This window comes from Neovison vison, chromosome 13 (genome assembly GCF_020171115.1).
Source record: "Neovison vison isolate M4711 chromosome 13, ASM_NN_V1, whole genome shotgun sequence".
Lineage (NCBI taxonomy): Eukaryota > Metazoa > Chordata > Mammalia > Carnivora > Mustelidae > Neogale > Neogale vison.
This window is the reverse complement of record NC_058103.1, coordinates 58,791,783-58,818,968: the sequence shown is the minus strand read 5'-3', so window position 1 is coordinate 58,818,968 and position 27,186 is coordinate 58,791,783. Positions and strand designations below refer to the sequence as shown.

General features: G+C 36.2%; 1 protein-coding gene across 12 annotated transcripts in view; it reads left to right on the top strand.

Moving 5' to 3' along the window:
* Positions 1–27,186, top strand: part of MIA2 (MIA SH3 domain ER export factor 2) — an 85,818-nt gene that overhangs the window by 22,509 nt on the left and 36,123 nt on the right. For 5 of the 12 annotated variants that reach the window (XM_044231922.1, XM_044231920.1, XM_044231927.1 and 2 more), the window contains 10 exons: positions 2,987–3,112; positions 5,002–5,023; positions 5,119–5,207; positions 13,341–13,412; positions 15,233–15,259; positions 17,194–17,304; positions 18,122–18,193; positions 18,824–18,928; positions 23,844–23,966; positions 25,825–25,930. In XM_044231922.1, the coding sequence (XP_044087857.1) occupies positions 2,987–3,112; positions 5,002–5,023; positions 5,119–5,207; positions 13,341–13,412; positions 15,233–15,259; positions 17,194–17,304; positions 18,122–18,193; positions 18,824–18,928; positions 23,844–23,966; positions 25,825–25,930 (853 nt within the window). Of the gene's footprint in view, positions 1–1,220; positions 1,558–2,986; positions 3,113–5,001; positions 5,024–5,118; positions 5,208–13,340; positions 13,413–15,232; positions 15,260–17,193; positions 17,305–18,121; positions 18,194–18,823; positions 18,929–23,843; positions 23,967–25,824; positions 25,931–27,186 lie in introns of those variants that run through there. The other 7 variants (XM_044231921.1, XM_044231931.1, XM_044231928.1 and 4 more) reach the window with 5 other exon arrangements.

Here is a 27,186-nt window from a genome sequence, read left to right as displayed (position 1 = left end):
ATGAAACTTCTCGTTGTCTTGAAGGGACACCAAAACCTGGACGGGAAGTTAGGATTGTAATTCTGTGTTTTCTTGTAATAAAGAATGCTCTTTCTAGATACTTTACCCTAAGTGACATTTTTCTTCGCATCTTTCTGGGTGTTGTTAATGTAAAAGGTCGTACTAGTGTAAAATCTGGAGATCCTGAACTCCCAGTGTTCAAAATGTTTTTAGTCTTTTTAAGGTTAATTTGTGTAGTTGTGTAGATTTTTCTCTCTTTAGTGTTTATGTGTCTTTGCTGACACGTTGAGGGGTATTTATATGCCAGTGCTTTAAAATGTTTGCATTAAAAATCAAGTCTTTTAAAATATTGGGTCAGTTATAAGGATTGTTTTTTTGTAACCGAAATTAAAAGTACTGTTGTCATGGTGTTCAGTCATTCAACCCAGTGCATCTAGTGATTGTGTGTGTGTGTGTGTGTGTGTATTTGCGTGTGTGAGACAGTTCTGTGGAGAATTTAAATGGACTGAATTTGGGCCACTGGTGTCATGCTGTCTGTTAAGGGAGAGAAGAAAAAAGAAATAGCGCAAAGTAGAAACTGATGAACTGCTTACCAAATCATACACAGAAAGTGCTAGGGAAAGTGAGGGGTGGGAGAGATTATATCCACCTGACTGTGTAGGAAAGCCTTTCCAGGCTAACTGAATAGGTTAAGCAGAGGGGACAGGAAACAACACTGTATGTGCAGAGAAGTGTTTTACTCGAATACAGAGTAGGCTCAGGGAATGATGGGCAGTGATGCCTGTTAGAGACATTAAGTAGATTCCCGTTGATGTGGGTGCTGGAGAGCATTCGAAGAATTTCTGTGGTTAGACTTTTGGTTTAAGTAGCTTCCTGATGGTGGTATGTGAGTTAGATGTAAGGAGAACAAAACTAGAAATGGTGTCGGGAGAGATGACATAGTAGTCAAGTAGGGATAAAGAAGAGGATACTGAATGGGAGAAATATTTAGTAGCTAAGAGCTAAAATGGGTAGGATCTTGCTGATTGGATGGGAAGGGTGAGAGAGAGGAGGAGTCCAGAATGACTGCCAGGTTTCTGGCCATGGCAGCTTATTCATTCACAGAGGTAGAGTTTATAGGAAGAGAAGCATATTGTGGAACAAGAGATGATTTTATTTTGTACATATTTCCGGCCTGGCCGAAACCAAATCGAGGAGTGGACCGCGAGGAGAGGGCAGGTCGCGGGCTCCTTGTGAGACGGGCTTGGACCTTCGGATCTTCAGGACGTAGAGCATAACTAGGGGCGAGGCTCTCCGGGTGGGCAGCATTGGACACGTGAGGCTCGTTGGTGCGGTTCCCAACAGCAACCCCCCGCAACCGGCTCCGCAGTGGTCTGCTCCGGTTGCCGGGTGCAGGTTTGGGTTCCGGACCCGGAGCCGCCGTGTTCTATACCAATTGTTGTGGCTACGCCAGGCCCTGGCTGCGGCCACTCCAGTTGAGGCGACGTTGGCGCCATGGAGGAGCCCAGGACTGGCCCTCAGTCGTACTTTGGGCTAGTCCTGGAAAAGCTGCGTACGGTGAGTTCAGGCGTCATCAGGGTTACTTGGTCCAGGGGTCGCAGGGGGGACAAGAAACAGTATTGTGGAAATGTTTTCTTTCTTTCTTAGAGAGAGAATCTTAAGCAGGTGTCCCACTGGGCATGCAGGTTAATGAACTACAGATAGCGATTTGGAAGGAGTACTTATATGGATCAGGGTTATAAAGCAGACTTTGTTGAGGAGAATAGATGTTAAGAGGTGTTTTTCTAGGTAGAAAGAGCCTATAAAGGACTGAACCCTGGAAAAAATCAAACCTGATTAGACTTCAGGTTTTTCTCAAAAGGACATTTTCTTTTTTCCCCCTACCATTCTCTTTTCTGTGATTGAGTAGTATATGGGGCCTAGTAACAAAAGAATAACCCCATTGGGTGAGGATGAGTAATGAACTGACCCATGGAAAGATGAAATATAGGAGGAACTATAAAAGCCTTAAGCTGTTTTGTACCAAAGACCTGCTCGGGAGAGAAGTTGTGTGGAAAGACCATGGTTACAGGATCATGGTCTTTGAAGGAGGATTAATAGAAATAGTTACCTTTACTGAGTTCCTGCCCTGCATGTTGAAGCTGCATTATTCCCCTGACAGGTAAGAGAAGGGAGCCACAGAAGTTGGGTAGAGATACTCAGATTCCAAACGCAAAGCTTCATCTGTGGTTTTCAAACCTTTTTTTCTTAAGCTTCAGATCTATTTTTTTCCTTCACTGTGGGGGAAAACATAAATGGGATCCAGTATACTCCACACATAAAACCTAAACTGGTCGATATCAGGTTTAGATGGCCTGACCTCAGATTCTTTTCCTTTGGCTTCTTATTTTCAGAAGCTCTGAGGTGTCTCTGTAGAATTCCAGTTTGCACATCACTGCATTTTACCAGTGCTGTTTTTCATCACTTGGTGATTGAAAATTGCCTGAAAAATATACTGTGATACCTTCTGTTTGGTAGTCTGGCAGCCCATTTCATGAAAAGAGTGTTAATAGTGTTTACACATAAACTTGTACTTACTTATGTCTTAGTTTGTGGGGGCTGCTATAATAAAAATGCCACAGACTGGGTGGCTTAAATAAGTAACATTATTCTCAGTTCTGGAGGCTGAGAAGGCCAAGATCAAGGCGCTGCAGATCCTGTGTCTGGTGAGGACACACTTCCTGGTTCATTCTTCTCATTATTACCTCACATGGTGGAAAGGTCAAGGGAAGTCTCTGTGGCTTCTTATAAGGGAACTAATCCCATGCACGAAGGCTGTACTCTCATGATCACCTCCCCAAAGCCCCACTTCCAAATACCGTTACACAGGGGATTAGGTTGCAACATATGAATTTTGGGGAACACAAACATTCCATGTATAACAGTTTGTAATCAATACTTTTTATCAAATGTGCATTTTTGAGAAGTTAATTTTTTTGTCTTGAAGGTTTTGGCAGGAGTGCCTGAAGATATGAGACCAAATTCCTATGGTTTTCCATGGGAATTGGTGATATGTGCAGGTGTTTTTGGATTTTTTGCTGTTCTCTTGTTTTTGTGGAGAAGTTTTCGGTCGGTAAGTAACCAATATTAAGAGAATATTCATGTGTCTTAAGGTTGAACAGTTAATATGAGAAACATATTTTTTATTTTAAGGAAAGAAGTTAGTTTATTGTTAAGTGCATTTCTCATGTTAATTTGTGGCTATTAGAAAATGTGAACTCAGGAATTTTTTTAAGTGTAAAAATTTTAAAGACTTTTTTTGTAGAAGTATACTACACTAATATTAAAACCTTACATTTATATTTTATTTATTTATTTTGATCTGTGCTTATTTATCTTTAAAAAGTTTTTATTTATTTGAGAGCAAGCTCAAGAGAGACAGAAAAAGATTATGAGTGGTGGTGGGGTGGGGTGGGTGGTAGGGAGGGACAGAGGGAGAGGGAGAAGCAGGCTCTGCTGAGCAGGGATCCCGAAGTGGCTATCAATTTCAAGATTCTGGTATCAAGACCTGAGCTGAACAAAATATTACAACAAAGCAAAAATATTACCAAGGTATTTGGTTACTCTTAATGGGAGTATTCTTGCAGGGTTGCCTAGATTTACTTCTTACCATATTTGAATACTTCTTTCAGAGTTGTTTTTAGTGTAGATCTTTGTATGGCAAACCTTCTGAGACTTTATTTTGAGTGCTTGAGGATATTCGAATTAAGCTCCCACATTGGAATCATAATTTGTTTGCTATAAACATTTTTGGTCCAAAGTTCTGTCCTTTTAATACTTTAAACCCTTAATTCCTTGTCTTTTTATGTCTAATGTTACTTATTGAAAAGTCTAATGTCAGTGTGACTGTTACTCATAAGTGATCTGTTCTCTGTAGAAGCTTTTAGAATCTTTTAATATTCTTTTTTTTTTAAGATTTTATTTATTTATTTGACAGAGAGAGAGATCACAAGTAGGCAGGGAGGCAGGCAGAGAGAGAGGAGGAAGCAGGCTCCCCACTGAGCAGAGAGCCTGATGTGGGGCTTGATCCCAGGACCCTGAGATCATGACCTGAGCCGAAGGCTTAACCCACTGAGCCACCCAGGAGCCCCTTAATTTGATATTCTTATTTCAGTATAATGTGTCTAGGCTTCAATGTTTTTTCTTATTTCTGTTTTAGAATTCTCTGGAATCTTTTAATATGAGGTCTTTCATCTTTTTTTTTTTTTTTTTTTTTTTTTTTTAAATCCTAGAAGTTACTGTCTGCATTTTACATTTTATTTTTCTCCTTTTGGGACTGTGTTTTTAGATACTGCCCTTTCTGTTTCTGCCTTCCATATCTCTTAACTTTTGTTTTTCAATTTTTTAATAGGTTCTTACTACCTTTTGAGATAGGTCCTCAATGCAATAATTCAGTTCACTAATTTAGTCCTATATCAATACTGATTCTACTGTACTTTGACTTTAAAACTTAAAAACTTTAAAAAATTTTATCCCTATACATCTTCTGTAGATGATTTAAGTTCTCTAAGTCTGCTTATCTTTACAAATGGGATTTTTTCTTTATTTTTTGAGAGAGAAAGAGGTTAAACAAGAAAAAGATTTTATACTCAGTTCAATCCATGGTAACATTTTCTCAAACTTTATTTTGAGTGTTATCAGTGGGGGAGATGGTACTAAGGGCTTCCTGAAATTGTTTGAGGGCCAAATATATTTGATGAACAGTGGGATAAATGAAATGAAACAGGTGTTTTTAAGGTAGAATTATTTCAGAGCCTTTAATATGCTAATAGATAATGTGATTCTTCAGTAGAGAGACTTTAATATGTAACATTTTTTCCCATTGGAAAAAGAACACTTTCAGATAACTCATATTCATACTAAGGCAATAGAAACCAGTTATTTTTCAGTTGATAGAAGTTAAATAGATTTACTTGAATATATATTTGTTTTAATGTAATTTTTGTTAAAAATTTGTTTCAGGTTAGAAGCCGGCTTTATGTGGGTAAGCTCTTTTTTCTCTTCTAGATCTCATCATTATTTATAATTTTGAAACTTAAAACAATTTACATATGATGATGATATGAACTTTCTTTTCAGAAAGAGAGAATAAGCTTGCTGTAGACCTTTCTACACTAATTGATGAAAAATGTAAACTACTTGAAAAACTTAGTCTTGTTCAAAAAGAGGTAAGATATTTTTGAAAATGTTAACAATCATGTTAGAGTTAGAGGACTTAATACTCTTCAGTGCAGATACTTCAGTGTTAAGTTTAAGATTATTAATGCTTTATAAAGTGTGAGAGTTCAGTTGCTTTTCATATTACCAATCTTATTAATTTTAACCATTGTGTTAGGGTAATAGGATAATGAGGGTAAGCACTTTTTCATGTGTTTATTGGTCATTTTGAATATTCTTTTTGTGAAGTTGACTGCTCAAGCTTTTTTTTTTTTCATGTTTGAGAAGGTGTCATCTTTCTTTTTCCTTTTCGATATGTAGAATATTTTCTATATTTGAACATGAACCCTTTGTCAGATATATGTACTGCAAATATTTTCCTCCACTGTGTGGTTTACCTTTTTATTTCAAAAGGTAAGCAGAGGTTCTTAATTTAACCTAGTCTAATTCATCCATTGTCTTTATGATAACTGCTTTTTTGTTTCTTATTTAAGAATTTTTGATTACTCAAGGATGCGAAGATACTCTTTTGTGCTACTTTTAGAAACTTTGTTTTACTTTTCTCATTTAGTCTTTGTTTAAGTTTGCTAGGACTGCCATACAGAATGCCACAGACCAGCTGGCTTACCAACAGAAATTAATTTTTTCACAGTTCTGGAGGCTAATAGTCTAAGATCAAAATGTTGGGAGGTTTGGTTTCTTACGAGGCTCCTCTCCTTAGCCTGCATGTAATTACCTTCTTGCCCTTATCTCACGTGGTCTTACCTCTGTGCAGGTGTTCATTTGTGTGTCTCTGAGTGTCTATATTTCCTCTTTTTTTTTTTTTTTTTTTTTTTTTAGGATTATGTATTTATTTGATGCAGAGAGAGAGAACACAAGCAGAGGGAGCAGTAGGCAGAGGGAGAGGGAGAAGCATGCTCTGCTCTGAGCAGGGAGCCCAATGTGGGGCTCTATCCCAGGACCCTGGGCTCATGACCTGGGCCGAAGTTAGAGGCTTAACAAACTGAGTCACCCAGGCACTCAATGTTTCCTCTTCTAATAGGGACAGCAGTCTGATTAGATTGGGCTCACCATAAAGACTTTATTTTAATTTAACCACCTCTTTAAAGGGTGTGTCTCCAAATACAGTCACATTCTGAGGTTCTGGAGCTATATATTTTGGGGAAAACAGTTCATCTATATATTTATTTTTAATAAAAAATATTTTTTTAAATTTATTTGACAGAGAGTGACATGGTGAGAAAGGGAGCACAAGAAGGGGGGAGTGGGAGAGAGAGAAACAGGCTTCCCGCTGAGCAGGGAGCCCCACGAGGGGCGTGATCTCAGAATCCTGGGATCATGGCCTGAGCTGGCCTGAGCCGAAAGGCAGATGTTTAACAACCGGGCCACCCGGGTGCCCTGAATATTTATCTTTTCATGTGTCCATTGGCCATTTATTTATCTTCTCCTGAGAAATCTCTCCTCACTTCCTTTGCCTATTTTTAAACTGGGTTATTTGTCTTTTTATTATTTAAGTTATTTAAATTATTTGTTATTTAAATAATTTTATTAAATATTATTTTAATATTAATAATTATATTATTATTATTATTATTTTATTTTTTTAAATAAGATTTTATTTATCCATTTGAGAGAGAGAGTGAGAGAGAGCATGAGAGGGGAGAAGGTCAGAGGGAGAAGCAGACTCCCCGTGGAGCTGGGAGCCCGATGAGGAACTTGATCCCGGGACTCCGGGATCATGACCTGAGCCAAAGGCAGTCGCTCAACCAACCGAGCCACCCAGGCACCCTCTCTTTTTATTATTGAGTTGTAACTTTGCATATTATACATACCAGCTTCTAAATATCTGATTTTCCAGTATTTTCTCTCATTTCTGTGGGCTTTCTCCTCACTTTCTTGGTAGTATCTTTGAGGCATTAAAGTTTTTAATTTTCTTTCTTTTTTTTTTATTTCTTTTTTATTTTTTTTTTAAAGATTTTATTTATTTGACAGACAGAGATCACAAGTAGGCAGAGAGGCAGGCAGAGAGAGAGGAAGGGAAGCAGGCTCCCTGCTGAGGAGAGAGCCCGATGTGGGGCTCGATCCCAGGACCCTGGGATCATGACCTAAGCCGAAGGCAGAGGTTTTAACCCACTGAGCCACCCAGGCGCCCCCCCCCACTTTTTTTAAAGATTTTTATTTATTCATTTGACAGAGAGAGACACAGTGAGAGAGGGGGAGTGGAAGACGGAGAAGCAGGCTTCCCACCCAGCAGGGAGCCCAATGTGGGGCTCAATCCCAGGACCCTGGGATCATGACCTTACCTGAAGGCAGACTCTTAACGACTGATCCACTCAGGCGCCCCTTAATTTTCTTTTTAAAAGATTTTATTTATTTATTTGACACGGAGCACTAGCAGTGGGGAGAGGCAGAAGGAGAGGGAGAAACAGACTTCCCACTGAGCAGGGATGTCGATGTGGGGCTCTATCCCAGGACCCTGAGATCATGACCTGAGCTGAAGGAAGACATTTAATTGATTAAGCCACCTAAGCGCCTCTGAAAGTGTTTAATTTTAATAATGCTCAGTTTTTCTACTTTTTTTGTTGTTGTTGTTTACACTTTTGGTGTCATATCTAAGAAACGGTTGCTTAAAACAAGCTCCGAAAGATTTATACTTGTATTTTCTTCTTAAAAGTTTTATGGGATTAGATTTTATGTTTAGGTCTTTGATCTGTTTTGAATTAATTTTTTATAAATTGTGTGAGGTAAGGGTGGGTCCAACTTCATTCTTTGGCATGTGGATATCCAGTTTTTCCTAGCAATGTTTGTTGAAAGGTTTGTTCTTTCCCCCATTGAATTGTTGTGACACCTTTATTGAAAATCAGTTGACTGTAATTGTGAGGGTTCATTTTTGGATTCTCAACTTAGCTGTTATGTTTGTCTTTATGCCAGTTCCAAACTGTCTTGATCAATGTTAGCTTTTTGATGGAAAATGTAAGCCCTTTAACTTTGTTCCTTTATTTCAAAATCATTTTGATTATTCTGGGTCCTTTGTATTTTCTGTGAATTTTGGGATCAGCTTGCAATTTCTGCAAACAGATTAACTGGAATTCTTTTTTTTTTTTTTTTTAAGATTTTATTTTTGGGATGCCTAGGTGATACAGTTGGTTGAGTGTCTGACTCTTGATTTCAGCTTAGGTCGTGATCTGAGGTTTATAGGATCGAGCCCTGCATTGGGCTCCACACTGAGCTCAGAGTTGGCTTGGGACTCTTTCTTCCTCTGCTCTCTGTCCCCCACCAAAATAAATAAATCTTAATTTTAAAAAATGTTTACTTTTAAGTAATCTCTGCATCCAACATGGGGCATGAACCCATGACCCTGAGGTCAAGAGTCACATGCTCCACTGACTAAGCCAGGCAGGTGCCCCAGATTAACTGCAGTTTTTTTTTTTTTAAAGATTTTATTTATTTATTTGACAGAGATCACAAGTAGGCAGAGAGGCAGGCAGAGAGAGAGGAGGAAGCAGGCTCCCTGCTGAGCAGAAAGCCCGACACGGGACTTGATTGCAGGACCCTGAGATCATGACCTGAGCCGAAGGCAGCGGCTTAACCCACTGAGCCACCCAGGCGCCCTTAGCTGCAGTTTTGATAGGGTTTATGTTGAATCTATAAATCATTTCGGGGTGTATTGCTGTCTGAACAATATTAAGTCTCTGATCTAGGAATAGGAGATGTCTTTCCATTTAGTTGGGTCTTCTCTGTTTTGTAGTTTTTAGAGTATAAGGTTTGGAGCATTTGGCTTGGTCATTTGGTAGAACGTGCTACTCATGATGTCAGTGTTGTAAGTTCGAACCCCACACTCAATGTAGAGATTACTTAAAAAAAAAATCTTAAAACAAAAAAGAGTACAAGGCCTACCATTTTTTTGGTTAAATTTATTCCTACATATTTTATTCTTTTTGATGCTATTACAAATGAAATTTTTTAAATTTTATCTTTTATTTGATCATTGCTGGAATAGTGTTTATTCTCCTATTATTTTCTAAACATTTATGGGACCTTTAGTGAGGTATCTACCTTTTTATTCCTGATAATTGGTTGGTTGTACTTCTCTCCCTTTTTTATCCTTTACCAGCCTTGGTAGTGTTTTATCAATGTTTTAGTGCCTTTATTTATTTATTTAAATGCTTTATTTATTTATTTATTTAAATATTTTATTTATTTATTTGAGAGAGAGGGAAAGAATGAGCAAGAAAGAGAGAAAGCACCAGTCAGGGGAGGGGCAGAGAAGCAGACTCACCGCTGAGCAGGGATCCTGATGTGGGACTCTATCCCAGGATTCTGGGATTATGACCTGAGCCCAAGGCAGAGGCTTAACTGTCTGAGCCACACAGGTGCTGTAGAGTTTTCATTTATTTATTTGAGAGGGAGAAAGAGAGTGAGCACGTGGGCACAAGCTGGGGAGGAACAGAAAGAGGGGAGAAGCAGATTCCCTGCTGAGCAGGGAAACCTACATGAGGCTCTATCCAAGGACCCAGGAATCATGACCTGAACTGAAGGCAGATGCTTAACTGAATGAGCCATGCAGTTGTCCCTTTTTAATGCCTTTCAAGAACAATCTTTTGGTTTCGTTGATTCTTTTTACTTTGTTTTATATTTCATTTCTTTATTTTTCCCCCCACTTTGGTTTGCTTTATTTTACTCTTCTTTTTTGTCCACTTTTTGGGATGTGTACTTAAATCATTGAGTTTTACTTTATATACTTCCTTTACACTTTCTGCATTAAAGCTCTAATTTACTTTGGCTTTCTTTAAAACATCTCATCGGTTTGGTATTTTAAAATTTTTGTTGTGCTGTCTTCTTGGAAACACTAGTTATTTGGTAGGGTACTTATTAATTTCCTAAGAGAGATTTCTTGAAATTTCTTTTTAATTAATTTTTAGCTTAATTTTACCTAATTGTATTTAATTCAGAGTATATGGTCTATGATTTCAGTCCTTTGTTCTTTGTTGAGACCTAATTTATGACTTGGTATAAGATTGATTTTGTTAAGTGTTTCATGTATGACAGAAATACATACATTCATTACCCTTGTGATGTAATACCACTTTTATTTACCCTAATTATTGGTATATAAATATAAAAATTAAGTTTTTGTTACTTTTTAAATTCATATTTATTGGTTATTGAGCGAAGTATGTTTCCCATTATGATTATGCATTTGTTTTTTTCTTAATTTTGTCAATTTTATGTTAGGTGGATACAGATTTGGAATTTTTTTATCTTCCTGGTTAGATTGAGCTTTTTATCATTATGAAATACCCCTGTTTTATCTTTAGGAATTTTTGATTTTGTCTGATATTAGTGTAGCTATTTGGTAAGCATTTGCATGGTAGATCTTTTCCCATTAGTCTACTTTTAACCTTTTTATGAACTTATTTTTCTGTTGTCTCTTTTAGAAATAGTGTACAGTTGGATTTTGCTTTTTTAAATTAGTCTAAAAAATCTTTGTATTTAATGGACTATTACTTCATTTCCATTCCATGTAACTTCTAATTTATTAGGGCTTAAGTCTATCATCTTAACTATTTCTATTTCACACCTATTCCATGTTCTTTTTTCTCTCCTCTCTTATTTTCTTTTATTAAAGTAGTTTATTTTTTATTACTTCAATATTTTCTATATCAGTGGGTTTGTTACTTATGGATTATCTTATATTCTTTTAATGATTATCTTAGAAATTACAACATCTACCCTTAACTTACTAAAATCTAATATAAGTGAATGCTGTTACTACTTACTGGATGATGTAAAGATTAGAATACTGTAATTCCACTGTCCCTTTTTGTGCAAGTGCTTTTGCACTACATTTTGATTTATATTTGTTTAAACCTCCAAGTCATTTTATTACTATTTGAAATCCTGACCATTTGTTTGGATTTACCCATATGTTTATTATTTTCATTACTATTTATTCTTTCATTCATTTTCAGCTTCCTTCTGGGATGATTTTCCTTACTTCTGAAGAATACACTAGTGTTTCCTTTTAAAAAAAGTAGAGAGAGAGTGAGTGAGAGTAAGAGAGAGAACAGGGGCAGAGGGAAAGGAGAGGGAGAGAAAGTGGGAGATGCAGATTGCCCTGCTGAGCAGGGAGCCCTCCGTGGGGCTGGATCCCAGTCATGGCTTGAGCTAAGGCAGAGGCTTAACCAACTGAGCCACCCAGGTGCCCCATCCTAATCTTTCTTTTTGTGGAGTATACTATTGATAAATTCTCTGTTTTTGTTTGTCTGATAATATATAATGTACATTTTGTGTAATGCTGGTTTTTGAATGCTAAGTTGGCAATTTTTTTCCCCTTTTTTAAGATTTTATTTATTTGTCAGAGAGAGAGAGAGAGCACAAGCAGGGGGAGCAGCAGGGGGAGAGAGAGAAGCAGGTTCCATGTTGAGCAAGGAGCCGGAGGTGGGACTCAATCCCAGGACTCTGGGATCATGACCTGAGCTGAAGGCAGTCGCATAACTGACTGAGCCACCCAGGCGTCCCATATTAACCCTTATTTTAATGTCTTATTGAAAATTCTATTTATTTATTTATTTGAGAGGGAGAGAGAGTGAGAATAGTGGGGAGAGGGAGAGAGAATCTTAAGCAGACTTTGTGCTAAATGTAGAACCCAAGGCAGAGCTCGATCTCACAACTCTGAGATCATGACCTGAGCTGTGTTTAAGAGCTGGGAAGCTTAACCAACTGTGCCACCCAGGTGCCCCTGACTGAAAATTCCTGTTATTTGTATTCTTCAAGAATCTGTTTCTCCTGCTCATTTTTTTCTTGGTTCTTAGTCAGATCTTGTGTTCATCAGTGCCAGGTTATATAAGAGAAAAATTTGAAGCTGTGAGTGATGTTATCTTTCTCCTTAAGGGTTTACTGTTGCTTCTCATAGGCAGCAAGGTTGAGACATCAGAAATCATAGATTACTTTGAGTACAGATTAAAATGTTTGGAACTTTGGCCTTACTTCGAGGGATTGGTCCGTTTCTGGTTTAGACTTTCTTATAAGGTAGCCAGTGTGGGTTGGTATTAGTTTCTGCTCAGTTTCTTGGCCTATCATCCTCTGCTTTTGGGCAGGGAGAAGGAAATGTCAAATGCTAGGCTTGCTTTTCTAAGAATTCCCTCTTCTATCTTATTCTGTGGATAGCTGTCTGAAGCCTTCTGACATATCCTGTTTTTCTGTGTGTTTTTGTCCATCTCTTCTTCTTCTTCTTTTTTTTTTTTATTTTTTTTTAGATTTTTTATTTATTTGATAGAGAGAGATCACAAGCAGGCAGAGAGAGAGAGAGAAGGAAGCAGGCTCCCGGCTGAGCAGAGAGCCCGATGCGGGGCTCGATCCCAGGACCCTGGGATCATGACCTGAGCCTAAGGCAGCGGCTTAACCCACTGAACCACCCAGGCGCCCCCCCCCCCTTTTTTTTTTTTAAGATTTTATTTATTTATTTGACACAGAGAGACAGTAGGGGGGGAACACAACAAGCAAGGGGAGAGTGAGGGGGGGGAGAAGCAGGTCTCCCACTAAGCTGGGAGTCTGATGTGGGGTTCAAACCTAGGACCCTGGGATTATGTCCTAAATTGAAGGCAGGCACCTAACCAGCTGAGCCACTCAGGTGCCCCGTCCATCTCTTCTTAATCTGGCGAGAAGCTTTTTCCAAATAGCCTAGTTTTCCATTTAATCACTTTAAAAAAAAAAAAAAAAGCATTGAAATAAGTATATTTTGCCAAATCTTATAGCATTGTATGTTTCATTTTCTTTGTTTTGCATGTTTAAAGATTTTGTATTGCCTGCTTGCTGTATTTGTTCTATGATTTGAATTACAAGTGAAAAGTTCTGATGACCAGTTTGTATTAATTTCTCTTTAATGAATAGGCAGACTTGGGACTGTTCTCCTAGTCTTAAAGGTGAAGTTCTGTCATTTGTTACTCAGGTTAGGGTATTGTGGTATGTTAGCTGCCCTGGCTCTAATATCGTGTTCATATCTGAAGAACTTAAAGCTAAGTAAATCAAAGTAAATTAAGCATACATGTGGAAATGGATTTTGTCTGCATCTTAGATACCTCTCCAGATAAATTTAGAATAAAATTTGTAGAGTTTTTCCTTACAGTGTTACTTTCTTTCAGTATGAAGGCTTAGAATCGTCTTTAAAGGATGCCAGTTTTGAGAAGGAGTCAACAGAAGCACAAAGTTTGGAGGTAAAAACAGTACCTATAATTATAAAAGCTGGGGTTAAGATTTTTACTAGATATCATAAACTTTAAGGAAAATGTATCTCCTCAAAATTATTTCAAAAGAAATGTGAAAGAGCATTTCTAGATGTTAAAACTTAAAGAAAAAGTTAATTACAGGAAATGGGACATTAGGTAACATAAAATATTTTTAAAAATTTGAGCTTTGCTTGCTAACTTGTTTTGAACGAGGCATATTCAATTTACTGGAATCTAGGGCCTTATAGAAGCTCTTTATTTTTCATTCTTGGGAATGAGATGTATTAAGTAACCATTCCTTTTTTTGATTCTTTCTGCTCTAGAAAGGGAAAAATAGAAAGATTCATTTCCATAAATTTAGGAATAGTTGGCAGGAATAAATTATGTAAATTGTGGCAGTACCTGCCTTTACTTCATCCCCATTGTATTAGGAGCTGACTAGAATTAGACCAAAGATTTATATTGTAAGCAGTGATGTGCTGGTAAAGGTTTAATAGCTGGCTTTCTGAAAAGCAGGAGTCCTTGTTTGTAGCATTTGCTTGGTTCTGTTTTGTAAATACTTCCAATTTCAAGGTACCAACATGATGTCACTGAATGTAGGGTTTGGAAGAGATAACTTATAGTCAGCTCTCTTGAGCCAGGTATAATTTGGCTAGTAATAAGAAGGGAAATAATAAAAATTTGTCATTTAGCTAAGCTACAATAGATTAGAGTAAATGCTATTTGTTATTATTTAGAGATGGAAGTATTGTCAGAAGCATACTAATACTAAAGTAGAAAACAATGGATTTTGTACTTTTGGTATATGTGTTTAGTCAGTCGAGCTCAGCTGTTATCAATCACTGATGTCTGTAACCATCAGAAAGTCTATTATTATAACACTGGTATTAACTGGAATTTTAAAATGAGCTATAGATTATGTCTCAAAATTTCCTCAGTAGAGCCCAAAGGAAGTTATAAATTGAATTCCAATAGAGTAAATTTCTTAATCTTTTCTTTCTTCAATTGTTACCTAATAATATCCTCAAGAACTTGTTGAAATTGTTTTATTTACTGATCTTCTGTTTTATCTCCTCTTCCAGCAGTAACTTCTTAGTTTGATTAAAAATAAATAAATAAATAATCACAGAAGGCATTTAGCCTAGTAACAGAAAAGCAAAAACTGGACAGAAAAGGCATTTATTCAAGTTTGGTAGTATTGTGGATAAAATAAAACACACCAATTTATTCTTTTTTTTTTTAAATTTTTTATTTTTTATAAACATATATTTTTATCCCTAGAGGTACAGGTCTGTGAATCGCCAGGTTTACACACTTCACAGCACTCACCAAAGCACATACCCTCCCCAATGTCCATAACCCCACCCCCCTTCTCCCAACCCCCCTCCCTCCAGCAACCCTCAGTTTGTTTTGTGAGATTAAGAGTCACTTATGGTTTGTCTCACCAATTTATTCTTAAGGCATTGAACTTACATTATCTAGCAGGAAAATTTAAATGAACATTTTAGAACTTTTTCTCCTATTTTTATAGTTTTAAAAAACTTGTGATATTTATTTTTAAGCTTGGTAGACATAATATAAACTATATATGATATAATTCAAAAATTTGATGGCTGAATCAGTAGATAAAATCTAATAGTACTGTAATTTTGATTCAAGTCAGGGAATTCAAATAATCAAATAACCAAAGTTGGGAAATACATATAAACAAGTTTTTTAACCACTGTAATATAGTATGTACTTGTTCTTTTTTTATTTTGGTCTCTGTTAAAGTCTTTGAATCTTTGGGTTTGTTTTTTTTTAACAAGTTTGTTGAAGGATCACAAATATCAGAGGTATGTTTATTACATATTTAAAATCCAATTGGAATGATTCAGTAACTAATCATTTAAAATGAAAAAGGTCCAGGGTGGCTCAATTGTTAAGCAGCTGCCTTTGGGTCAGGTCATGATCCCAGGTTCCTCGGATCAAGCCCTGTGTTGGACTCCCTGCTCAGCAGGAAACCTGCTTCTCCCTTTCCCACTCCCTCTGCTTGTGTTCCTGCTCTCACTGTTCTCTCTTTCAAATGAATGAATAAAATCTTTAAAATTAAAAACGTCCCAGAAAGTAATTCAATGCAGAACATTATTATGAAGCAGTCTTGATTATTTTTTGAGTTTATTTTTTATTATGTCTTTAATCTTACTGAATCAGACTTATTTCTCATTTTTTTCCTTTATAATGCTCTAGAGCAGAGGTTGGCAAACTATATTCTTTTTTTTTTTTTTTTTTAGAGACTTTATTTATTTATTTGACAGAGATCACAAGTAGGCAGAGAGAAAAGAGAGAGAGAGGGGGAAGCAGGCTTCCCGCTGAGCAGAGAGCCTGATGCGGGTCTCGATTCCAAGACCTTGAGATCATGACCTGAGCCGAAGGCAGAGGCTTAACTCACTGAGCCACCCAGGTGCCCCCGCAAACTATATTCTGGGCTCTCCGTCCGTTTTTTTGTTTTGTTTTTCACTATAGTTGATACAAACATTAGATTAGTTTCAGATAAACAGCATAGTGATTGAACATCTCTATACTTTATGCTATGCTCACCACAAGTGTAGCTACCATCTGTCAATATACAATGCTATTACAGTCTCATTGACTGTATTTCCTATGCTGTACCTCTTATTCCCATGACTTAATTCATTCCATTAATTGGAAGCCTGATCTCCCACATACCCCTCATTTTGCCAATGCCCCTCACCATCTTTCCTGTGGCAACCATCAGTTTATTCTCTAAATTTATAGGGCTGATTCTGCTTTTTGTTTGTTTGTTTGTTTTTTTTTTTGTTTTTGTTTACACATATGAGTGTAATCATTTGACATTTATCTTTCTCAGTCTGACTTATTTTACTTAGCAAATACCTTCTAGGTCCATCCACACTGTCACAAGTGGCAAAAAAAAAAAAAAAAAAAACCCTCATCATTTTTTATGGCTATGTAATATTCCATTGTGTATATATACCACCTCTTCTTTATCCATTCATCCATCATTGAGCAGTTATGTTTCTCCTCTATTTTTGCTATTGTAAATAATGCTTCAATAAACATAGAGAGATATATATATATATATCTTTTTGGATTAGTGTTTGTTTTTTTTTTAATGAAAAGTAGTGGAATGATTGAATCATATAGTATTTCTACTGCTTTCCACAGTGGCTGTACCAGTTTATATTCCCAGCAACAATGAACAACAGTTCCTTTTTCTCCACATCTTTGCCAACACTTGTTATCTCTTGTCTTTTTGATTTTAGCTATTTTGACAGGTGTGAGATGACCCCTTATTGTGGTTTTGAATTGCATTTCCTTGATGAATGATGTTGAGGATTTTTTCATGTGTCTCTTGACCATCTGAATGTCTTCTTTGGAGAAATGTCTGTTCAGGTCCTCTGCCCATTTTTAACCAAATTGTTTGGTTTCTCCACCTGTTTTTGTAAATAAAATTTTATTGGAACACAGCCATACTCATTCATTTACATGTCTTTGCATTCTTACTACATAGGCATATTGGGACAGAGACTACATGGCCTAAAAGCCTAAAATATTTACTCTCTGGCTCTTTGTAGAAAAAAGTTTGCTGACCCCTGCTAGCATTGCTATTATTTAAATGGTATAAAAATGTACAAATATGTAAACTAAATTTATTTGATTGATAACACATGTGTTTGATTATACTTGTCTGATTTATCATAACCCAGAAGTCCTATTCTTGTCTTATAAAGTTGGCTTCCTTTTTTAGACAGTCTGTGAAACTCTGAACAAGACTAAATCTGAACTTGAGGATGAAATACTTGTTCTGGAAAACCAATTAGAAGAAGAGAAATCTCTACATTCTGAACAAGATGAATTGGTAAGGTTTTTGTTAAATGAGGAGACTGTAGGAAAAGGAAGGTTACTGAATTTTAAGAAATTAATAGGTATTGGGGTGCCTGGTAGCTTATTCAGTTAAGTGTCTGACTCTTGATCTCAGATCTCAGCTCTGGTCGAGGTCTCAGAGTCATGTGTTCAAGCCTTGTGTTGAGCTCTGTGCTGGGCATGGAGCCTACTTTAAAAAAAAAAAAAAAATGATATCAGTTAAGGTATTGTATGCATTCTAAAAAAATCCAAAAAATACAGAAGGCTGTTAAGTAGAAAGTAAAATTTTCAAGATCTACTAGGCTTTTTTTTTTTTTTTAATATGTTAGGGGTTACCATTATCATGTTAAGTATCTTGCATATTTTTAGAGAGATTTTCTATATGCACTATGAAGTGGCTCACATAAATAATGTTGAATAATCACATACATGGTAGATTTTTTTAATTATACTCAAAAGGTATTTTGAGAACATTTTAACTTTGCTTTATTTGCCATTTATTTTAAAATCTGTTTTAAGGAAGATCTAGATGTGTGTGATTATTTAGTAAGATATGTCAGTGAACTTAATCTTGAGATTATATAGCTTAAACATCATGAAATATTAAAGATGAAATGAAATACTATTGCTGTCTAACTTTCATATAAAATCTCTAAGCATATGGCTGACAAGTTTTCTTAGAGTCCTTTTTTTTTTTTTTTTTTAAGTAGATGTATTTAGGTTAACAATATAGCTAAGGTATGTGGTATCTTAGAAGCTGGAGAGATTTAAGTGAATAAATAGTCATTTATTGATCGATGTCGTCTTTCCAGATGGTGGATATTTCAAAAAGGATACAGTCCCTAGAAGATGAATCAGATTCTCTTAAATCACAAGTGGCTGAAGTAAGTTGAATTAGCCTAGAAGGTTTGTTGCTTTTGAAAATCATTTTAATTTTACTGTTTTATGTTTAAAGAAGATGATGTAATACTAGAATTTGAGATATTGGGGTCTTAGATATAGTTCCTTTGTAGAAGGTACTTCACGAAGGTTCATTTTTTTATTGGACAGATACTTACTGAGTTCTTGCTATGTACAGTCATTGTTGGAAGGTACTTGGCACTTAATTTTAGTAGACAAAATATACAGGCAAGCTCTCATATAGTTTAAATTCTAGAAAGAGAGGCAAATAATAAAAAGTTAACAAAATTTGCTACATAGTACATAAAAGATCATAAGTGGTTAAATCCTTTATCCAAGACCACATGACAAGTTCATGGCAGAGCCACGTCTGGACCCTGATTCTAGACTGGCCTTTTTTTTGCTACCCCACACTGCTTTTCCTATTAATATTGGTGTGTTTTTTACTTTAATTCCATGTTTTAGGGAGTATGTGTAAAAATGAACTATTGTATTAAATAAGTTAATAAATTAATTTTAAATTTAAATAAATTTACAATTTAATTAATAAATTAAAATAAATAAAAAATAAATACATAAATTCTTATAAGCTTAATGTATTTTGTTTTACTTAGGCCAAAACAACCTTCAGAGTATTTCAAATGAATGAAGAACGACTTAAGATAGCTCTAAAAGATGCTTTGAGTGAAAATTCCCAACTTGAGGAATGCCAGAAACAGGTTTGTACTCTATAGGGACTTTTAAACGGTGAATATATAATTATAAATGTTCTGGGCATACTCATGACTGACCCATGCTAGGGGCAAAATTAGCCTTTTCCTGGGAAGCAGGAGGGCAGGACTATCTCCCGTATATCCTTTGGTGTCTCTTTTATATAGGGTGCAAATTGTATACTCCTGGCACCTTGTTCCTCCAGTAGTTAAAGTAATCCAGGGCAATTTTTTTTTTTTTTAAAGATTTTATTTATTTATTTGACAGAGAGAGAAATCACAAGTAGGCAGAGAGGCAGACAGAGAGAGAAGGGGAAGCAGGCACACTGCTGAGCAGAGAGCCCGATACGGGGGGGCCGATCCCAGGACCCTGGGATTACGACCTGAGCCGAAGGCAGAGGCTTTAAACCACTGAGCCACCCAGGCGCCCCTCCAGGGCAAATTTTAATAATCACAGCAAATAGCATTTAGTACCAACTCCTTAAAGCCAGACTGAAGGAAGGAAGAGAATTATTGAAGCTATGGGTCTGGGGCCTAAAAATAGAAGCAGTTCTGGTGGTAGATCAAATGAGGATTTAGCTTTAACCTTTTCCTTCTTAATAGATAGATAGATAGATAGATAGATACTCTCTCACACCCAAATATATTTCCTGTCTCACTCTTCTTCCAATAGAGGAGAATTTATCCATGAGAAAATTTTTAATTGGTTACATTATTTGCAGTTTTTCAAAAAAAATGTTACAACTGAGCCACATGATGTGCTCTAAATGTTCTGTTTTATCCAACATTCTCTTTGCTCTAGGGTAATTGTTTTGTTTCCTATATACTTGTCTGTATATCTGTCTTCTGGAGATGCTGAAAATCTTATTTATGCATTCAAATGCTTTGTTAATATTCTGATTTTATTTTTTTTCTTGAAGCAATCCTTCCTGGGGTCTTCCATCTTCCTGGTTTGATAGGAACTTGTTCTCTAGGTCTGTTAATGCTTCTGCTGTCCCGAGATTTCACTTCACTCCCATTGTCTTTCTTCTGTGTTGTATTTTTTATTTTCTCTAAGATGTGCTCTTTTGTGGTTAATTCTCTTGATAAGCTTCTTGAGAAAGAGATGTAAATGCTAACTTTTTAAAAATTTACATCTTCTTTTTTTTTAAGATTTTATTTATTTATTTGACAGACCCAGATCACAAGTAGGCAGAGAGACAGGCAGAGAGAGAGGGAGAAGCAGGCTCCCTGCTGAGCAGAGAGCCCAATGCAGGGCTGGTTCGACCCTGGGATCATGACGTGAGCTGAAGGCAGAGGCTTTAACCCACTGAGCCACCCGTGCACCCCCCAAATTTACGTCTTCTTGAGAACATCTTCATTTTGGTTGGATATCTTCTGAGTTGAAATATTTTTTTTTTTTTCTTGAAATTTTGACATTATTGATCTATTGTGTTCATTTTCCAGTACTGCTTTTGAGAAGTCACATAGTATTTGGATTACTGGATCTTTCTTTGTGATCTGCTCTTTTCCTCTCTGGAACCTTTTAATATCTTTCATTGTTTCTGTTTCTCCAAAATGTCATTATGATGTGTGGTTTTTTCATACATTTGTTGGATACTCTTAGTTTAGAAACTCTTGCTCTTGATTGAGTTCTGGGAAATTACTTCCTGCTTTTTTTGGGGATTTTTATATGATTATACAATAATTATTTGAAGATGTCCTCTTTGATTTCTTTGTTTATATGGAAGTTTTATTGACTTATTCTTCTATATTTTTCCATTTTAAGTGTTCTTTTTGTATTGCTTATGCCTCTTCTTAATTTATGCAAGCCATGTTCTTATCTTGCTGATATTTTATTTTATTTTATTTTTTCTTTTTGAAGTGTTTTTCAGTTCCCTGAGTTGTCTTGTTTCCTTTAGTTTCTGTTTTGGTTTTATCTTTTATCTAAGAATTTCTTTTTAAAGTCAAGTATTAGGTGATTCACGGCAGTCTGCTCATTTGTTAGTGAAACTCTCCATGTCTAATTGGAAGCTCCGCATATGTTATTGGGAGGCTTTTCTGTAGGGTAATCTGCCTAGGATGTTTCGTTGGAAGATCCCTAATTGTTGGCATTTGAAGACCATTTTCCATAGGGATGATACCTCCTCATTCCTGTTTGAGAGGTAGAAGCCCATTTGCCAACAGTGAGATGAGCAGCTTAGCGTGGTAAGGGTTGTTGGTTTGTCACTATTTAGTAAGTTATCTTTCACTTAATACTTGTATGTTTTCAATATTTTACTCACACTTTCACCTGGGGCATGGGTCTGAGAGTTTCATATTCTGCCTCTCTAGAGAATAACTTTCTAAGCTTTTGCCAGATGTGTATGTATGTGTAAGTATGTGTGTGGGCATGTGTGCATGCATGTGAAAGATGAGATTGGAAGGTAGGGATGAGTGGAGAGTAAGAATGTGTGTGTATGTGTGTATATTTATATATGTGCAGGGAGAACACGAGGGACTTTCTGACTTTTTGTGTACATACTTTCAGGCAGTCCTCCTCTTTTTAGTCCCACTTATACCTTTAGTATTAGTGCCCCCAAATTAGGAGGAGCATTTTGGGTTGTATTAAATCAACCTGCATTTGGACTTTCCCATCTTCTGAGTAAATTTCAGCTTTGCTGGTCTGCTAAATCTTTTTTTTTTTTTTTAATATTTTATTTATTTGACAGAGAGAGAGCTATCACAAGTAGGCAGAGTGAGAGGGGGGAAGCAGGCTCCCTGCTGAGCAGAGAGCCTGATGTGGGCTTGATCCCAGGACCCTGAGATCATGACCTGAGCGAAAGGGAGAGGCTTAACCACTGAGCCACCCAGGTGTCCCTGGTCTGCTTAATCTTTTACTGTACTTCATTCTCTTTCTACTTTTTTTATTTATTTTTTTTTTCAGAGTGAGTGAGTTGGAGGGAGGGGTGGAGGGAAGATGCAGAAATCTTAAGCAGGCTCCATGCCTAGTGGGGAGCGTGATGTAGGACTCAGTCCCAAGACCCTGAGATCAGGACTGGAGCCGAAATCAAGAGTCACTCAACCAGCTGGGCCACCCAGATGCCCCTCTACTTTCCACTTCTAGAATTACTTTTTTTCTCATTGCCTATTTTCTTTTTCCTTGTGGGTTTATGCTGCTGCTTTTTTTCATTTTCCTAAGTCTTTTAGTAGGTTTACTTTAAATTTAGTAGATTTCAGGAGAAAGTGGTAGTAAACCTTGTATAAAATTACTCTGTTGTAATAAAAACTGGACTTTTCTAGCTTGAAAAAATTTCGTCTAGGTTGTCCTCTTTTTTTCTTTTTTGTTGAAATATTTATTTATTTATTAGAGAGAGAAGGGTTGGGAGGGGCAGAGGGAGAGGAAATGAGAAACTTAAGCAGACTCCATGTTTAGTGTGGAGCCTGACATAGGGTTTGATCCACAATAGGGCAGAGTTCATGACCTGAGCAGAAATCAATAGTCAGATGCTCGATCAACTGTGCCACCCAGGCAACCCTAGATTGTCTTACTCTTTCCACTTGCTTTCATGTAATTCCTTTTTAATCACAAACGTTTTGAAATAAGCTGTTCTATATTCACTGATGTCATGTTTTAATAACACTCCTTCTCTAACTTAAGATTGCATGCTGGATATGCAGTTTCTTTATTTTTTCTTAAAAGATTATTTATTTATTTATTTATTTGAGAGAGGGAGTTAGCTAGAGAGAGTGAGCATGAGCAGGGGGAGCAGTAGATGGTGAGGGAGAAGTAGACTCCCTGTTGAGGAGGGAGACCTACGTGGGGCTCCATCTCAGGACTCTGGGATCGTGACCTGGACTGAAGGCAGGTACCTAACCAACTGAGCCATCCAGGCACCCCTGGGTATGCAGTTTCTTTAGTAACTTACTGGAGTCCACCTAATCTAAAATTCAAAAATTTGTCTTCAATCCTCATTTGTTTTTAGTCTGTTGGTGTATACATGTGTAGAAAAAGTTGTTTTCTTGTGCTAAGAAATATGCTAATGAAGCCTTAGTTTTACAGAGAAATCCAATAATTACTGTTTGATAGAATTGAGTTTTAAAGATTTTAATAAATTTGGACTTTCATATTTATATGGGCCATTTCTTTTGTGAATTGCTTGCTCATTCATTTTTTTCCTATTTTATTGACTTCTAAGATCTTTTTGCATGTAAAGGTTATTATTCATTGTTGCATATGTTATAAGAATTCCTTTCTAGTTAGTTGTTTTTAGATTTTGTGCTACTTTTTGATTTGTGAAGCTTCTAAGTGTTATATAGTCAAATCTGTGTTTTTTTTCCAATTTATTTATTTTCAGAAAAACAGTATTCATTATTTTTTCACCACACCCAGTGCTCCATGCAAGCCGTGCCCTCTATAATACCCACCACCTGGTACCCCAACCTCCCACCCCCCCAAATCTGTGTTTTATAACTATACTTACCTATTGTGTCATGTTCAAAAAGTATTTCCTGTAAAAGTATATACGTAAAAAAGATTGATTTTGCAGAATTTAATCTCTTCCAGATTAATGGTATCTCTGGAGATTTAGTTATCTTAACTATAAAACAGCACATGTTTAAAAAAAAATATATATAGGACTTAAGGGATGGTAAGAAATGACCAAATCTAACATATATGTATGTTTCAAAAAGCCTTTTATTTGCTATAAATTTATAATGTAAATCATTTGAACAGTGTTTAAATGTTTCTTATTCTACATTGTCTTTCTTGAAAATTCTTTGAAATCAGGAGCCTGCCCTTTATTCCCTTCTTTCCTTCTTTCATTCTTCCCCACTTCCCTTCTCAGCAACACGTTGTGTTGTATAATATCTATTAATGATACATCTAAATATATAAAGAAATTCCTCTACACATAAGTATGAAAAATAATGAGCTGTTTTTTTTGGGTGGTTTGAACTTTAGCTTTTACAAGAAGCTGAAGAATTGAAAGAACAAGTGAATGAACTTAATAAACAGAAAAAAGCATTTGAAGACTTCAATGTAGATGCAGAACAAGTTCTGTGTGATAAAGAAAATCAGATTAAGGTAAGTGGCCCTTCTGGTTTTAGTGACTGTGAGTCAGCTGGAATTTTGTACTAATTTTGAAATTTGAAAATTTTGTTTGGCAGCTTTCACTTTTATAATTATTTGGTCAAATTTGAGTACGTGTACTTCTTTGTCATTCATTTTAATTTGTACCACTATTGTCATTCTTGCTCCTAAATCCTCCTTGAAGACTTACAGATTTGTAACATATATTATATATTATGTAATAATATGTATTATATCTTTTATAATATATGTCATATATTAGATACTAATAACATTTAATTCTATTAAGAAGTTGGAAAGAATTTTAGAAATTAGACAGATAAAATTATATGTACTGGCTGGATATCTGTAATACCTAGATTAGCTGGTGTATGTACTTTCACGCAGAATGAATAGTTTTAAAAAAATAAGTCTAATTGAAACTTGACTCTGGTAGGAATAGAATAATTGATATTATGTAGTATTTGTTCACCTTTTCCTACTCCTTGCTTGCCTCATTGTAGCCCTTTTTCTTGCCTGCTCTTTTAAATCTTGTGCTTTCAAGCTGCAAAGAGATACTCAGGTGTGAGTATTAAGTAATAAAATGTAAAGCTAACATTCTGTAATCTATGCAGTAAAGTGGAGGTTACCATCTTGAAACCTATATATTTATGCTCTTTACGTTGTTACTAAGAATGTTTTGAAGATTCTAGCTTTAGGAGTTGTATGCATAATTTGGTATAGTATATGTGCTGCCGAAGCGAGCACCATAATTTGGTATATTGTTTTATTTTTTTCCCTAAACTTACCCTACTGAAGAACTTGGGATTCTTCCTAAACAAAACAAGAATGAGATGCTAATCTCAAGTTTAGTCAAAGCTGTAAGCCATGTTATTTGTGCCTGGAACACACAAAGGGGAAGAGATTGGAGGGTGGAAATTATAAACCAGAATGGGTTTTTAGGTGGGTCCTTGCACAGAAATACATGGTACAGTCATTTTATTATGTATGATGCTAGAAAATCTTTATTTGTGAAAATTCAAAAAGGACTGTTGGAAAGCCTGTAATGTAGCAATTCAGATTCTGTTATATATATTTTTTTCTTTATTTCAGTTGAACGCTTTAGGTAGTCATTAACTTGAAAAAATCAGATCTGTAAAATCTGTGATCTTTTTATATATCATGTATCTCACTTGCAGATTTGGTTGACCTCACACAAAATTTATTCATTTAATGGCCACTCTAATTTGTGGCATGTGAAGAATGTCCTATAAGAAAATGTTTTGTTACTTTATAGTCATGTGATGTATTTAGCAAAAATAGACCATTAAAAAGTAGGAATAAACAGCTTTGGTTTTTAACTTGGAAGGTTTTTTTTTAAATTAACATATAATGCATTATTTGTTTCAGGGGTACAGGTCTGTGATTCATCAGTCTTACACAATTTACAACACTCATCATAGCACATGCCCTCCCTAGTGTCCATTACCCAGCCACCCTATCGCTCCCAGCCCCTTCTCCACTCCAGCAACCCTTAGTTTGTTTCCTGAGATTGAGTCTTTTATGGTTTGTGTCCCTCTCTGGTTTGGTCTTATTTTATTATTCCTTCCCTTCCCATATAATTCTCCGTCTTGTTTCTCAAATTCCTCATATTAGTGAGATCACATGATAACGTGTAGAGTTAATAGTCAATAAATGTTACAGTTTTTGAGGGTATTTACATATCTTAATATCAGCTGGTGAATAACGGCTCATGTACTGTTATCTATATAGATTGATTTTTAAACTGTGACTGCACATTCAGAAGTTATAAATCAGTTAGCAAAAGACATTACCCTCTTTCTCTTTTCTCCCTTCTTTACTAAACGTCAAGTCGCTGACTGAGCGCCTGATAAAGATGAAAGATTGGACTGCTGTGCTGGGAGAAGACATAGCAAATGATGATAACTTGGACTTGGAAATGAATGAATCAGAAAATGGTATGCGATTGTCAAGTTGTGATTCATCCTCTTTTGCTAAAAATCATGAGTCTCTCGTATTTTCTTTTAGTTTCCTGTGTGCACCATGGTCTTTCTTTTGTTTTGTTTTTGGCTTTCAAGGATTTTTTTTTTTAACTTTAAATTCAATTAATTAACATAAAATATATTATTGGTTTCAGAAGTAGAGTTCAATGATTTATAAGATTTATATAACACCCAGTGCTTGTTACAACACATGCCCTCCTAATGTCCATCCCTACCTAGATACCCCATTCCTCCACTCTTCTCCTTTCTAGCAACCCTCGGTTTGTTTCCTATGATTAAGAGTTTCTTATGGTTTGTCTTCCTCTGATTTCATCTTGTTATATTTTTCCCTCGCTTCCCCTATGATCCTTATCATATCGTATCATTTTGTTTCTTAAATTCCACACATGAGTGAGGTCATACGATAATTGTCATTCTCTGATTGACTTATTTTGCTTAGTGTATTATATACCCTCTAGTTCCATCCATGTTGTTGCAAATGGCAGGATTTCATTTTTTTGATGGTGTGTAATATTCACATATATATACACACCCCCCTCCACATCTTCTTTATCCATTCATCTGTCAGTGGACATCTGGGCTCTTTCCATAGTTTAGTTATTGTGGACATTGCTGCTATAAACTTTGGGGTGCAGGTGCCCCTTTGGATCACTACATTTGTATCTTTGGGGTAAATACCCAGTAGTGCAATTGCTGGGTTATAGGGTAGCTCTATTTTCAACTTTCTGCGGAGCCTCCATACTGTTTTCCAGAGTGGCTACACCAGTTTGCATTCCTAAGAACAATGTCAGATGGTTCCCCTTTCTCCGCATTCTTGCCAACATCTGTCATTTCCTGACTTGTTAATTTTAGCTGTCTGACCACTATGAGGTGGTATATCTCATTGTGGTTTTGATTTGTATTTCCCTGGTACTGAGTGATTATTAAGCATTTTTCCATGTGTCTGTTGGCCATTTGGATGTCTTCTTGGATAAGTGTCTGTTCATGTCTTCTGCCCATTTCTTAACTGAACTATTTGTTCTTTGTGTGTTCCATGTTCTTCATACAATTTTGCTTTGGCACATCTTCTTCACCTATCTCTAATACTCTGTCCCTCTCTTGCCATCCCTTATTATTAAGCTTCGGTTAGAATACTGCCTTTTTAGTAAATATTTCTCCAAACTCCTCAGACAGACTTACAGCTTCTTTCCTCCATGTTCATTTTATATATT